The sequence below is a fragment of the Octopus bimaculoides genome, chromosome 1, assembly GCF_001194135.2.
Source record: "Octopus bimaculoides isolate UCB-OBI-ISO-001 chromosome 1, ASM119413v2, whole genome shotgun sequence".
In the NCBI taxonomy this organism is placed as follows: Eukaryota; Metazoa; Mollusca; class Cephalopoda; order Octopoda; family Octopodidae; genus Octopus; species Octopus bimaculoides.
The window spans coordinates 198374620-198390363 of record NC_068981.1 but is presented as its reverse complement, the minus strand read 5'-3'; the positions used below and the strand labels follow the sequence as shown (position 1 = coordinate 198390363).

The 15744-nt window shown below is 41.1% G+C and overlaps 1 protein-coding gene across 1 annotated transcript in view; it reads left to right on the top strand.

The window, feature by feature from the left end:
* LOC106882412 (protein zer-1 homolog) overlaps positions 1-15744 on the top strand; it is a 64446-nt gene that overhangs the window by 37547 nt on the left and 11155 nt on the right. Inside the window, exons 9-13 of the mRNA XM_052973916.1 lie at positions 2604-2657; positions 5355-5516; positions 7692-7782; positions 13570-13640; positions 13924-13971. Coding sequence (XP_052829876.1) covers positions 2604-2657; positions 5355-5516; positions 7692-7782; positions 13570-13640; positions 13924-13971 — 426 coding nt within the window. The remainder of the gene's footprint in view (positions 1-2603; positions 2658-5354; positions 5517-7691; positions 7783-13569; positions 13641-13923; positions 13972-15744) is intronic.

The following is a 15744-nucleotide window of genomic DNA, read 5'->3' as shown; positions in this document are numbered from 1 at the left end:
GTAATCTAGTGACCTCAGCTGTCTTTGCATGTGTTTATGCTTAAAGTAAGTTTTGATGACTGCATATAAAGTAAAGGTTGAATTTGTGATGGATACACCTGATACCATATTTTATATGGGAAAGGATACGTTAGAACTTGCTGGTAAGTGTAGACACTGTACAAATAATGGAGGGGGAACGCTGAGCAGGGATCAGTGAAATTGAAATGTTTTTATTAGTCTGAATATGCTTGAGGCACATTCGAACTGGGGAAACAAGCTACTCACTGCGTTCTGTCACAGAGAATATGTCTCACTTGTTGAAATGGTGTGTATACATCTAGATCAGTTCACAGCGCCACCTACCTAGATTGTGAGATACTAGCATTTTGAAGTAGTTATCTCGTCTTCAGTCAAAGACACAAGGCAGTCGACGCTACAAGCTGAGTCACTGTATGGTGACTGGAGCAGCATAAAAGAGTCAATTTCTTCAATCAGCTCATAGCATCGTCTGCCTGGTGTCTGTGAGCCAAGAGGAGATAACTACTCCAAAATGCTAGCATCTCACTGTGAACTGATCTAGATGTATACACACCATTTGTCAACAATCGAGCTATATTCTCTGTGAATAGCTTGTTTCCCCAGTTTGAACATGCACCAAGCATATTCAGGCTGATAATAACATTGCAATTTCATTTATCACTGCTTAACACTCCCCCTCTGTAATTTACTTACTGTGAGACGCTGTATAGTGCTGCCAGTCACTGTATGGTGACTGGAAAAGCATTAGGAGGGTAATCTCTTAATTCAGCTTGCAGTGCCATCTGCCGAGTGTCTGTGACTGAAGAGGAGATAACTACTCTGAAATGCTAGCATCTCACAGTCTAGGTAGGTGGCACTGTGAGCTGATCTAAGTGTATATACACCATTTGTCAACATGCGAGATATATTCTCTGTGACAAAACACGAGTAGCTTGTTTGCCCAGTTCGAAAATGTATCAAGCATATTCAGGATAATAATCACATCGCAACTGTATCAATCCAGTTCTATATTTAAGCGATGAGGAATTATGTACATTATTTAGATTTGATGGATATTTGTCCTCATCTTGTTTGTTGTTAACACAACGTTTTGGCTGATGTACTCTTCAGCCTTCTTCAAGTGTCCTGGGGAAATTTCAAGCCTGGGTTTGCATTCCTAACCCAGGTTCGAAATTTCCCCGAGACACTTGATGAAGAATGGAAGGTATATCAGCCAAAACATTGGGTTAACAACAAACAAGATGAGGACAAATATCCGTCAAATGTACATAATGAACTGTATCAATAGTTTAAATTTGATGCTAGCTGGAACTGAAGAACGTTGCATTGCATTTGTTAGTATTGAAACGAGTATGAAACATGGTATCAAGTATGTAAAAGTGTGATAGTAGCCATTGGAAATAAATTGATTTAATGACTCTGTTAATAAACTTCTAATGACGACGGGTTTATTTAATCCAACAAGATGGCGATGGTTTCAATGATATTTGTAGAAAGGTGGTGAGCTGGCAGAGACGTTAGCACACCAGGCGAAATGCTGAGCTGTATTTCGTCTGTCTTTATGTTCTGAGTTCAAATTCTGCGGAGGTCAGCTTTGCCTTTCATCCTTCTATGGTCAATAAATTAAGTACCAGTTGCATACTGGGGTCAATCTAATTGACTGCCCCCCCCCCCCCCCCCACTCCCCCCAAATTTCGGGTCTTATGCCTAGAGTAGAAAAGAATGGTATTTGTGGAGAATTGTGGAGGAATTGAAGTTTACCTCTTAGTTGGTAAAGGGAAACAAAACCTTGTGGTAATTATTACGTTAGTGGGTCTCTAAAGAAAATTGGAGATAACTTCCAGAAATTAGGAGTTGATTTTGTTGATATTGAAATTTCATGTTAAGGGACAAAATTTGATCTTTGTTAAGGGCGGTCAATTAGAGACAGGTTTCTGTTTTATTACACTTCATCAATGCATCATAGCTATTCAGCACAGCTTTTTGTGCATTGATCAGTTGATCTAGATTTCTACAAATAGAAGGAATCATGAAGAATTTTAAGCATGAAAATTCAGTCATCTTTGAAACTAGTTTTTAATTTCTTGAAATTATTCCCCACCTCTTTGTCTATGAAAGTCATCAACAGACAACACGAGAGTTTTGCTTAATTTTTCTAACTAAAAGGCAGATTTTAATTCCTTAAGAATTATTTACCTCCGCCAATCAGTACATCACCACACATCTGAATTATTTAAATCCATGCCATTGATTCACTTGAGTAATCTCCCTTGAATTCCTCCTGTATCCCTGGGCTATAGTAGAAGACACTTGCCCAAGGTACCACACAGTGGGACTGAACCTGGAACCATGTGACTGGCAAGAAAAACTCTTACCACACCTGTGCCTACTTTCTCTAGAATTTTTTATTTCAATCTATTCCCCCCCCCCCTCCGCCAACTCATTATTTCAGCTGATTAGCTTTCGTATCAATCATTTCACTCCAAATATTTTATTATCTGGAATCTACCCAACAGAAATGAAGTTCCCTTTCAGAAATGTGTCCCTGTTTTATTTGGAATCTGTTTTTTTTATTTCTTTAGATGCTGAGGAATGGTTTTCTTACCCTCTGCCACTTTGATATTCCTCACGAAGTGGTAAGTTCTAACGCCTTTCTCTATTTTAATTTTCGCTATAATCGTCGTCATTTAATGTCTGCTTGCTGTGGTGGCATCGGTCGGACAGTTTGACAGGATCCAACAAGCTGCAACACTTTGCACTGAGCTTCAATTCCTAACAATTTTTTTTTAAACATTCCACTGTAATTGTCTGTGTGGTGGTTATTATTCTGTCTGGCAATCTGAATTGTGATTGACTGCCTGACTGCCTCCCGTGCCAGTGGCATGTAAAAAGCGCCATTTGAGCATGATCATTGCCAGTGTTGCCCGACTGGCTCCTGTGCCGGTGGCACGTAAAAAACACCACTCGAGCGTGGCCATTGCCAGTGCTGCCTGGCTGGCTCCTGTGCTGGTGGCATGCAAAAAGCACCATTCAAGCATGGTTGATGCCAGTGCCGCTTGACTGGCTCTCGTGCTGGTGGCACATTAAAAGCACCCACTACACTCTCAGTGTGGTAAGTGTTAGGAAGGGCATCCAGCTGTAGTAACATTGCCAGATCAGATTGGGGTCTGGTGTAGCCTCCTGGCTTTCCAGCTCTCAGTCAAACTGTCCAACCCATGCCAGCATGGAAAGCGGACGTTAAATGACGATGATGAGGATTTGTAGAGGGTTTTAAAACCTTTCAAATCTAAATTTATTAAATGTATCAAGACATTAGATTATTTTAGTGAAAGAAATTCTGAGAGAATTCTGCTGTATCAGAAATTGACTATAAAGTAGTAGCAGCAGCAGCAGCAGCAGTAGCAGTAGTAGTAGTAGTAGTAACTACAGAAGGAAAGTTGAATCGTTAAGTAAAAATATGGTTTGCCAAGAAGAAAGAAAAAAGAGTGACATGAAGGCTTATACATGTTGGTACATGCGCGTGCACACACACACACACACACACACACACACACACACACATACATAGGTGGACACACGTATGACTAGTTATGTTTGATAGAAAATAACTTATTTACCTAACTTTTAACATCATCTCCTTCAAAATAGTCACCTTGCACAGCAACACACCAGTCCCAGCATTCCTGCCACTTTTGGAATCCGGCCTGGAAGTCGTTTTACGTAAGCGAATCGAGGACCTTCTGCGATTCACTCTGGATCGCGACAACGGTATTAAATTGGTGACCTTTGATCTTGAGGAAGGGATGGATGTCCACAGGTGCTAAATCTGGTGACTAGGGTGGGTGTGGAAGTGGTGTCATGAGATACTCATGAATAAGGAGAGACTGGGTGCATTGTCATTGTGAAGAATCCAGTCAGTTTGTGCTCCACTGATCCGGTCGCTTTCACCGAATAACCTCCTTTGAATGCCTCAAAGTGTCACAGTAGGACTCTCGATGGTCTGGCTCTGAAAAACGAATTCTCGATGCACAAAACATGTCGAAAGAAACGATGAGCGTGCTCTTGATTGAGCTGCGGCATTGTTGTGCCTTCTTTGGTCATGGAGATGAAAGGCTCTTCCATTGTGACAACTGCTGCTTTGTCTCAGGGTCGTACCCTTAAAGCCATCTCTCCTCACCAGTGATGGTCCTTGACAGAAAGGATAAGTTAACAGCAGCATGCTGATGGAGAACTTGATGAACTTCAAAGCAATGTTCTTTCTGCTCAGTGGTTAGCAGCGGGGACAAACTTGACAGAGACATGCTGCATGTTGAAGTCAGATGTCAGGATTACCTGTATGGACCCACACAACAGACCAACAGCATCAGCAATGTCAGTGATTGTCTTCCGACGATCCTCATGCGCAAGCTGAGGAATTTTTTCTGCATTTCTGGGGGTGATGCTCGTGACATGTCTTCCTGGGACATTCTTCCACTTTTTAAGCGCTCACTGTCTCATTGCCGTAAGCATGCCGAAGCAGACTTCCACAGTTTAACACAAAATCTCACTTTGGCCCTTTGCTCCTGTCCATGACAAAATAGCAAACTACAATTCACATGTGATCACAAAAACACAAATTTCACAACTTGTGAAGTAAACACAGCAATTTCACCTGGTGCACTGCTTCATGAAGGTCACTGCTGGCTCTCACTGCACATGCAACCATGTGCTGCCATCTGTTGGTACGCTACAGAATTAGTCCAGGAACTTTTTGATACCACCTCTTACATATGTGCACACACACACACACACACACACACACACACATGGGTGCACACATATATACAGGCACACACATGTACACAGGTTTGCATGCACACACACACACACATGGGTGCACACATATATACAGGCACACACATGTACACAGGTTTGCATGCACACACACACACACATATGCACAAACAGGCGACTAATTAGTTACATAATTACCTAATAATAATAATAAGAAGAAGTGAAATAGAACTGGTGTATGTGTTTCTTCTTGGTAAATGACTGTCCCAAAATACAATAATGTATTTCAACATGTTTCCACTCCAATAATCTTGTAAAATATTACTACTAATTAACACTTTGTTAATAAAGGTAGTTTTTCTATTTAATATAATTGGGACTTTATATATAACAACTCTAGGTTTTCTAAGCTTATACAGTTTAAATTATATATTTCAATTAAACTTTTAAATATATTATTTGTTAACTAAGGGTATTTTTTTTTTAGTGAAAAAATATTTTTTCTGCAGCTATAACTTATTAAATTATCAAATTAACCACAAGTAATTTTTTTTTTCCAGCTTTACTGTTACAAACGTCTTGTCAAAATTCTCCTTGGTGCTGTAACTCCAGAAAACCAAGACCATTTAGTGCAACGTATTGGTATATCTCTGCTGAATTGTCTGGCTTGCCAAGTTGATGGCACTGAGAAGAGAATGGTCGGAGAGTTAGGGGTCATTTGTGTAGGTTCCTCATTGTCCTTATTTGTTGTTGTTGTCTGTTTTCTTTGATAAAATAGTTGGGTCTGTTACGAAACACATTATGGAAATACTGTGTCTTTTTCCCTTGTAAGGACCATGGTCCTTAAAGACTCCTCTCATTAGCACACCACACTCCCTCATACCACCACTTCCATATAAATTGACCAACAACAAAGTATATAATGCCCACCTTTTTGTGTCTCTACAGCTGCCATAACTCTTCCGACACTACACAGCCACATTCTTCATACAATCTTTCTTTTGTATAAATAGTAAAACCCTTTCTTGCTAATCGTAACAATAAGTCTCTCAACTACTTCCATTTGGAACTTAGAATTTGCACCACCAGTCTGGAACCCCTATCTTGTTCAAAACATTGAATTCCTGGAAACTGTTCAGAGACGTGCAACCAAGCAAACCCCCTCCATCAAACATCTACCACACTCTGAATGCCTTGCTTCCTGGACGTAGATACATTGAAGCTCCAACGTCTGGCAACTGATTTGGCAAACACCCACAAAATTATCAACCATTGCACCAACAACCACCTTGAGCACCTTTTTGAGCTCCATGTGTTTCTAACATGTGGGAATGCCTACAAAGTCAATAAACAGCACAACCCCCATGACTTTAGGAAACACTTTTTCACACTCAGAGTTGCTGAAGCATGGAACAAACTACCTGCATCGGTTGTCAGTTGCCGAGACATTGCATCCTTTAAAGCCTCCATGCTTCCTGAAATTTGCCAACACTACACCTGATATCCCCACCCCCTCCATACGCATGCACACCTGTATATCATGACTCATACACTGTTCACTTTCCTGACTTTTGGACATAATTCTATCTACTGTACATTGCACCTTTGATGAGTTGTGGTGCACCTGAGCACTATACACAATAATTTCATTATTATTATGATGATTATTATTATTATTATTATTATTATCATCCCTCCCTTCCATATTAGCAATGCTAACTACACTTCCTTTTGCACTTGCTGCTCCCTGGAAGTGCCCAGTGTTGAGTTCCTATCTCCTTCAAATCTTGTGCTCTCTTATGTTGACCTCAATTCAATTCTTTTCAGGTAAGGAACTTTTTTTCTGAAGCTCTTCAACTAATTATGCTAATTATCAAACCTGAACATCAGCAGATAAAAATTTCCAAACTAAACCAGTTCTGATTATTTAAAAACCATATTAAAAAGAAGGAAACTGAGAATAGAGCTTTTGTGTACGACTGGGTCTCTACATAAAACAATTCTTCAGCAAACTCAATGCCAATCTTTACCTGTTTATTATCTGCACTGTTGCTTATGGTTTGACCAGTCCTTCCAAGCCATTCATCTAGATCCAGTTTCTTAACACTTACCAAGTTACAGAGCTTAGAGACTTTGTCAATGACTTTCTTCATATCAACAAATACCAAGAATGCTGTACTCTTGGCTAAGAATTTCCCTTGCAGTTGCTCCACCAGAATTATGGTGCTCACACACACACACACACACACACACACACACACACACACAAACAAAAAATATCCTTCCTCCTACTGACATGGGATGAAAATTGCTTATGATAGCCTGAAATTGTATCACTATCAATAACTTCTTGATTAGCTCCAGTGAAACCAATCAACTATTGTAAATATTACATTTCATAAAAAAAAATATATATTTTGCCCAACATAAAATTTCTCTTTTTTATATTTTTCACTATAATTCGCCACTTGGAAAGACTTCTTTTCATCAAACCTTTTGACTATTTGTGTGTGTGTGTGTGTGTGTGTGTGTTGCACAAACTGTTCTGATCCCAAAATATAGCCTAATGCCTTATCTTATCCTAAATTAACTTTACTAAGATTTTCTCAATCCCTCTCGACAAGGGGTCAATCCCTGTTATTGCGACGTCTCCCTAATTGGTTCCCTTTCCACTACCTCATCTTTATCCAGCGCTGCACACTTGACACACAACTACGACAGTCATTAGACATACCAGCTTCCTCTCCTACTTAATTACAAAAGTAATTCGTTTACTATTTACATAGACTAGATTTTATCTAAAACGAACCCTAATTACCAAAATTAAGCACCAGTGCTCCCCTCAGAATCTGGCTAATTTCTTCATCAATTCTAACGAGTTTCTTTCTTGTTTTCAGACCATGCTCTCCATTGTTCGGCGGAAACTTGAGAGTAAAGTTTGTGATGAGACTTTGGAGGTTTCCTGGAGTACCATGTGGAATGTGACTGGTAGGTGGACTGCGGATGGCTTCTTTTAACATCATCATCATCATCATCATCATCCAACATCCGTTTTCCATGCTGGCATGGATGGGACAGTTGAACGGGAGCTGACCAGCTGAAGGGCTGTTCAGGCTCCATGTCTGTTTTGTCATGGTTTCTACGGTTGGATGCGCTTCCTAACACCAACCACTTTATAGCGCTTACAAGCCCACAAGATTAGGGATGCTCTGCTGGAGAGGGATGCAGGGGCAACCACACTTTTACTTAGTGTGATGTGTCTTTTCAGGCCCTGCAAACCGACAGGGGTCTCGGTCCCCTGTCATCCCCTCTGTGAGTCCCAACAAAATTAGATAGAATCAGTGTTAGACTTTAAAACAAAAAAAAAGGCCCCTCAAAGCAATGCTCCAGCATAGCCACAGTCCCCAATGACTCAAAGAAGTAAAGAATAGTGCTGAGGTTCGTTTAGGTATCTTCCAAATTCCTTATTTACCATTTCTCTTCCATTCCTTAATTCCTTGACAACTGAGAACTTTTCAAATATTATACATTCCAGTCTTTTCTTTCTACCTTTTACTTGTTTCTGTCATTAGACTGTGGCCATGCTGCCTTGAAGAATTTTTGGTTGAATGAATGAGTACTTATTATTTGAAGCCTGGTACTTATCCTGTTGATCTCTTTTGCCGAACTGCTAAGTTATGGGAACGTAAGCACACCAAGTGGTATTCGGGAACAGACAGACATTCACACACAAAACGAGCTTCTTTCAGTCTTGGTTCCCTGTTATCCCCTCTGTGAGGCCCAACATCTGATGATCCTTTCTTGCCACTTTGTCTCACGTCTTCCTGGATCTACCCCTTCCACATGCTCCCTCTACAATTGGCACCTCTTGATCCAGCTGTCTTCATTTATACGCATCACATGACCATACCAGTGCAGTCTCCTCTCTTGCACACTACATTTGATGTCTCATATACCGAGTTCTTCTCTCAAATCTGCCATGTATACGTACATATATACTCTTGTATATACACACTGACATTACCCATCCAGCAGAGCACACTGGCTTCATTTCTTTCAAACCTTCACATGTCCTCAGTAGTCACAGCCCATGTCTCATTGCCATGTAGCATAGCTGTTCATACACTGGCATCATACAATCTGCCTTTCACTCTGAGGGAAAGGCTCTTCTTTAACAACAGAGGTAGTAACTCTCTGAGCTCTGCCCAGCCTGTTCTTATTCCAGCAGTTATGCTTTCAGAACAACCTCCACCTCTGCTAACTTGGTCACCTAAGTAACAGAAACTCTCTACTACTTCTAAGGATCTCCCCTGACATTTGAGGGAGGCTATTTTTTAAAAAATTCCTGATGTTTAATGTAGCTGCACATCTGCCACATGTAAAGACTGCTGTCTCTGTTAGTCACTCAGTGATACTGCTGCACCTCTTACATATCCATAACTTGCATGAAGTTTCTCCCGACACCTTTTCTACATATCAAGCAGGGCCATCTCCCTGAAGGGATCTGTGTCTGCTTTCCTACTTATCAATACTTTGGTCTTTGCTAAATTAACTATAAGGCCATTTGATTCCAGGCCTTGCTTCTACAACAGAAATTTCTTCCCTAGTTCTGTGCTTGTGCCACGTAAAAACTACTAAGTCCACTGTACTGAGTGGTTGGTGCCAAAACAGTCACAGAAGTCTGGTGTAGGCTTCTGCCTGGCCGGTTTTTGTCAACCCCCACCATGCCAGCATGAGGGTGCAGACGTTTAACAATGATGAGTTTTGGTAGTGATTCAGCCAGTACAAGGTGATCAGCATGGAGGGGCTCCCAGGGGCAGCCAGTCTTAAATTCCTCAGTTATAAAGTGAACTTTTATTTAACTGAACTATAATGAGTTAAGAAATGAAAAGATTTTTTTTTTTAAGCCAATTCATGAAAATACAAAATAATTCTATAAAGAATTTCTCTGCTACCATTATTACTGTCTGATATCCCCGCCATCATCATCATTTCATCAAAGTTAACTCTATCCCTATGTTATGGCTCTTTCCATGACCTTCACACCCTGTCCAGTAGTTTCATACCTTCCTAATTCTCTTTTTCTACTGCATCACCTTTGCCTCTGTAGCAGTTTCCCATAAAACTACTCCACCAATTAATAGATCTAACACCTTCCATTAATTATTACTTGATTAACTGTTCAGATGGTGTTCACGTAACCTGCCTCATCAGTCATTTCGTGCATCTCACTGTCCCTGATAAACCACTTGCTTTCCCCATCTTCATCTCATCAATTGTTTTGTCTACCACACTTGTGGCCCTTGATTTACATCATTTCTATCAAATATTGTCTCCTATATTTATAACAGGTCTGCCAATTATTATTTGGTCCCTGTATACACACACACAAACATCATCATCATCATTTAACGTCCATTGTCCATGCTGGCATGGGTTAGACAGTTTGACCAGGACTGGTAAGCTTGAAGGCCTTCACCAGCCCCCAGTCTGATTTGGCATGTTTTCTACAGTTGGATGCCCTTCCTAACACCAACCACTCCAAGAGTGTAATGGGTGCTTTTACATGCCACTAGCATGGGTGCCATTTGTGTGACACTGGTATCTGCCATGACTGTGATTTTGCTCAGTGTGATGGGTCTTCTGAAACATAACATAATGCCAAAGGTCTTGGTCATTGCCTCCCTCAGGCCCAACGCTCAAAAGGAACTCAGCCACCCTGCCTCCATGAGGCCCAACATTCAAGGTTGATTTTCTTATGTGCCACCCGCATGGGTGCACTTGGCTTGTTGGGTCCTTTTAAGCAGAGCACATCGCCAAAGATCTCAGTCACTTGTCATCACCTTTGTGAAACTCAGCATCTCCAAAAATCATGCTTCACCACCTCATCCTCCGAAAAATATTACTTCACTACTTTGTCATGTTTCATCGTTATACAAGGGTAAGGTACAAGGATCCAAGTGTAGGAAGTTTGTAAGCTTCAAGCAGTCCATGGCAGGTAGAGAAAACAAAAAGTGGATCATGTACCTTCAGAAACAATAACAATTTATTGGCATCGCTGGTTACTCTTCCCCATATTGAAGTTACAAAGAAATTCAATAAGCTGGAAATTTCTGTATAACTCACTTTTAGCAACTAGAGTTGCTATGAATGTGAATTTCGGGAGTGGAATGGGTAAAATCGAGGCCACATATGATTCCTAGCTTGCTGATCCTCTGATGTAGTAATTAATTAACAATGAGCCTTCTGCTGGATACTCAACAAGCCAAGGATTCCTTCATCTGGAAGAATTTCAAATTACATCCATGGGGTATTAACTTGGAATTCCCAAATGACAATGTAACCACATAATTAAGGTCTCCTTAGCCTGGTAGCTGCTGACTGAGTACACCTCATTCAATAATTATTACATCAAAGGATCAGCTAGCTAGGGTACATGCAGCCTGGATTTTTACCTGTTCCACTCCCTAAATATAGATTTTACACACACACACATACATTTGGTCTGTCAATAGTTATTCAGGTGCAGACATGGCTGTGTGGTTTTGAAGCATGCTTCTCAACCATGTGTAGTCAGGTTCAGTCCTAGCCTGTGACACTTTGGACAAGTGTTTTCTATTATAACCCTGGGCCAACCAAAGCTTGTCACTTGAGTTGGTAGACAGAAACTGATACAAGTCCACCATCTATGTATTGCGTGTGTGTAACTTTGTCTTAACATTATCTGGTGGTTGTAAACGAGCATCACCAGCTTACAGGAGAGGTTGTTTGTTTCCAGTCTTCAACGAGAAACACGTCTGGCCATGGTATCATTGCTACTCTCTGTAAATCTCCATTTACTGTCTACAAGGCCCCATCACCCCCATCTATTGTTCACTCTTCTAAAGTTGGTTGGCGAAACGAAGAAAGAAGTGTAGGGCTGAGGTCCGTTTAGTCTTGCATCAATGAAGACCCTTCATCCTAAACGTCTCCTGTGTTGGTGTCATGAGAGAAAAAGCACCCAGTCCACTCTGTAGACTGGTTGACGTTAGGAAGGACATCCACTAACAGAATCCAACTCAATGTGTAGAAACCGTTGGTCCTTTCAGATCAATATCTTCCACTGGCAATTGATCAAGACCATGACAACCCACCCAACACATCAGTGGAGAAAGTGGAAATGTGGCGGTGGTTCCTCCTCCTCCTCATCACCAATTTCATATTTTCCTGCTGCCAGCGCTGTGTACGATGGCCAGTAGTGAGCACGGTTGCTGTTGGGACGTGAGGCAGTGGATGACTACGACAGCAGAGGTGAGGGCACTCACGAGCGGATGGCTTGAGGTGTTAGGAGCAGCAGTGGCCGTGGAGGGTCAAGAGGCACACACCCATGACGGTGATTACGTAGCGGAAAAGAGTGACAAGAACTACCCTTCCCCTCAAACCACATCTAATCAGCATCTGTGTGTAACCTGTTGATATGTTCTAACTAACATAAGACAGCAAACTGACAGAATTGTTGCTGCACCGGGTGAAATGCTTAGCAGTATTGCATCCATCTTTATGTTCTTCTCTTTCAACCTTTCAGATTTGATAAAATAAATACCAGTCGCATACTCGGGTCAATGTAATCGACTTACTCTCTCTACCGAAATTGCTGGCCTTGTGCCAATATTTGAAACCATTTATGTTCTAACTAACTGTTAATGTGTTCTGTCTGATATGTTAGGAATTGACAGGACATGTTATTCTAAAGAAGTTTCCTGTTCTTTGTCAGAAATGGTCTGTAATAAGGGGTCATTGGTATTGTGCTGTCGTAAATGTGGATTTCTGTGACACTAATGAGTCTTGGCATAGATTACAGGTGAACTACCTGTATGTCTGATAGATTTACAAGATGAATGAAGTTAATTACAGTTACTTTGAAAGTATCTCACGTAATTAACATAACACTGTGATAGCAATATGTACAATGAAATATCATCATCATCATTTAACATTTATTTTCCCTGCTGATATGGGTTGGACGGTTTGATGGAAACTGGCATGGCTGGAGAGCTGCACCTAGTTCCATTATCTGTTTTGACATGGTTTCTGCAGCTGGATGCCCTTCCTAATGCCAACCACTTGACAAATTGCACTGGCACCAGCACTGGCATTTTGTACATGATACCAGTACTGCCAGTGTCACTAAGTACCTTGCAAGACAAACCCCCTTCAACTGGGAGAGGGGAGTCGTATTGAGGGGTGTATGATGCATATCATCATCATCATCATCATTTAACGTCCATTGTCCATGCTGGCATGGGTCGGACAGTTTGACCAGGGCTGGCATGCTGGAAGGCTGCACCAGACTCCAGTCTGACTTCGGTATGGTTTTCTATATGCTGGAAGCCCTTCCTAATGCCAACCACTCCGAGAGTGTAATGGATGTTTCTACGTGCTGCTGGCACGTGTGCCATTTGTGTGACACTGATATCTGCCTTGACTGCGATTGTGCTCAGCTTCATGGGTCTTCTTCTCAAGCACGACATAATGCCAAAGGTCTCGGTCATTGCCTCCATGAGGCCCAACCCTTGAAAGGAACTCAGCCACTTTGCCTCCGTGAGGCCCAATGCCCGAAAGGTGCTTTTTACGTGCCACTGGCACGGGTGCCAGTTATGTGATACCAGCATCAGCCACGACTATGGTCTCACTCGGCTTGACGAGTTCCATATGATGAACATTTGTGATGATAACAGTGGGCGTTGCTCTGAGACTGTTCAATGAAGTCAATTAAATATATTTCTTTCTGTGCAGATGAGACTCCTTCAAACTGTGAAAAATTCATGGATGGAGACGGCATGGAATTATTTATTCAGTGTCTCAAGGTAGGTTCCACTTCAACAACTCCTTTAAATCTCTCAAAAGAACTGTTCCATATTTTTATTTGATAAGCTTTAAATTTATTTTCATGACTTTTTACCATTGAAAATTGGTTTAATGTTCATTAACACATGTCAAATTTTCAAATAGTGAAGATTTTAGTTTATATGCGTAGTGATTAATTAATTTATATATGAACTAATTATCAAAATTATTTGTGAAATTATCTGAGTTTGAAAACTACTAATGCTTTCTACATGTGTTAATATTGAAAATATTTTTTTGTAGGAATTTCCTGAGAAACCAGAGTTACTCAGAAACATGATGGGACTTATGGTAAAATAACAGTCTTTTTTTTTTTTTTACAATGTTTTATTTTTTGTTTTAACCCTTTAACATTTAAACCGGCCATATCCGGCCAAAAGTATTCTGCCTGTTTTATGTTAGAACTGGCCAGGTCTGGTCTCTCACACCAACCCTACAATATTGTTTTAAAAAGTAGCAGCTACCTCATCAAAATTTCATAGCTACAAGATAATGCATGATTAGTTCAAAACAATGTGGATAAAAAAGCATCAATTTTGGCAGAATAATGCGAACACTAAAGGGTTAAAGAACTCCTACATGATTACTTGAGAAACTTGTCTGAAGACTTTTATGTTGAAATCTTGCCAACAGCATGGGCTTGTGTACTTTGTCAAATCTCTTATTGTTTCCAGTCATCTGTCTTCTCTGCTGACCGTTACTGGAAGGGTCATTGGGGTAGAGTCCTTAGGCACCTCCTTCATAGGGTCCCATCAGAAGCAAATATCATTAAGTTTTTTCTGGATTTCCAAAGTGTGATCAACTGAGGCTATGGATATTATTCGACCCTTTCGTTATTGGTCTACCCCTAGGCCTCCGTCCAGTCGGCTCATCTTGCGGTCCTTTTCAGAGACTCTCTAATCACGTCTGTTGTCCTGGAGCTGTGAACCCTCAATGAAGCCAAACATCTGCTGCACATGCATATCTTGCATCTTTGATTGGATTAGTTTGGTGCAGAACAGCGGGGTGGGGCGGGGGTAGCTCTAACCCTCACCAGCCTTCATGGTTATGTTGACGGTTGTCAGGAAAACGTGCACAACATAGTAATCCCAGAGAGTTGATAGTGAGAGCAAGCGCCTGAGTTTATTGGTTGGTGCAGGGCCCAGTAGATGAGGAAAGAGCACAATTAGGGAGAAGAGAAATGAATGAGTCAGAGGTTCCTGTGTCCCCTACAGGTACAAGACCAGTAGGGGATACAGCAGAGACAGCCTATCTATGCGCCCCAGAGATGTGTGGCAACTGGCTGACTTGATATCAATCAGTCAGATGGTCTTGCTTTTGGATGCTGTCTAGAATGGGTGCAGTGAAGCGTCATCGATGCTGGTCTAAAACCAAACCAGTTCTAATGTATTTAGAATTAGCAGCATCCTCTTCAAAGGCAATGGAGATCCATTAGAGAGAGAGAGAGAGAGAGAGAGAGAGAGAGAGAGAGGGGATAATTACTGGGATAACAAACTGTTGGATCAGAATGCAGAATGGGTTGTAAGTGAAAAGATTTGGATGAAAATCAATCAGGATTAAATGGAGTTTGACTCTGCGCCTGGGTGTAGTCCAACTGATTCTGTTTTCTTAGCAACTACAGGAGAAATACTTAGTCAGGAATAAATCACTATAGCTGACATTTGTAAAGCTTTGAAAGAGTTCCCAGCTCCTGATTTGGTAGTCACTGAGAAGACTAGGACATAATGAATGGATGGGGAGGACCAGACAAGTTATATAGGGCTTTCCTATAAGGTGTTATCCACCCCTGATTGGAACTCTCCCGTATGACATGTACGCATGCTCAGTGACTTGCTTTAACAGTTGCAATCAGCTGAATACACATTGCCAGTGACATTTGACATAATTACCCACACTCTGTGGTCAGGATTCTTTTTTTGGTTTGATGTCGGTATCGAAGGGATTACCAGACACCGGACAATACAGTGAGAGCAGCTTTCACTCACATCGTGGTATTCGATGCTGTGTACGTGTCTGTCGTGGTAAAATATGCCACTCCTTAACTGTTGCTTTGCTTTCATCCGT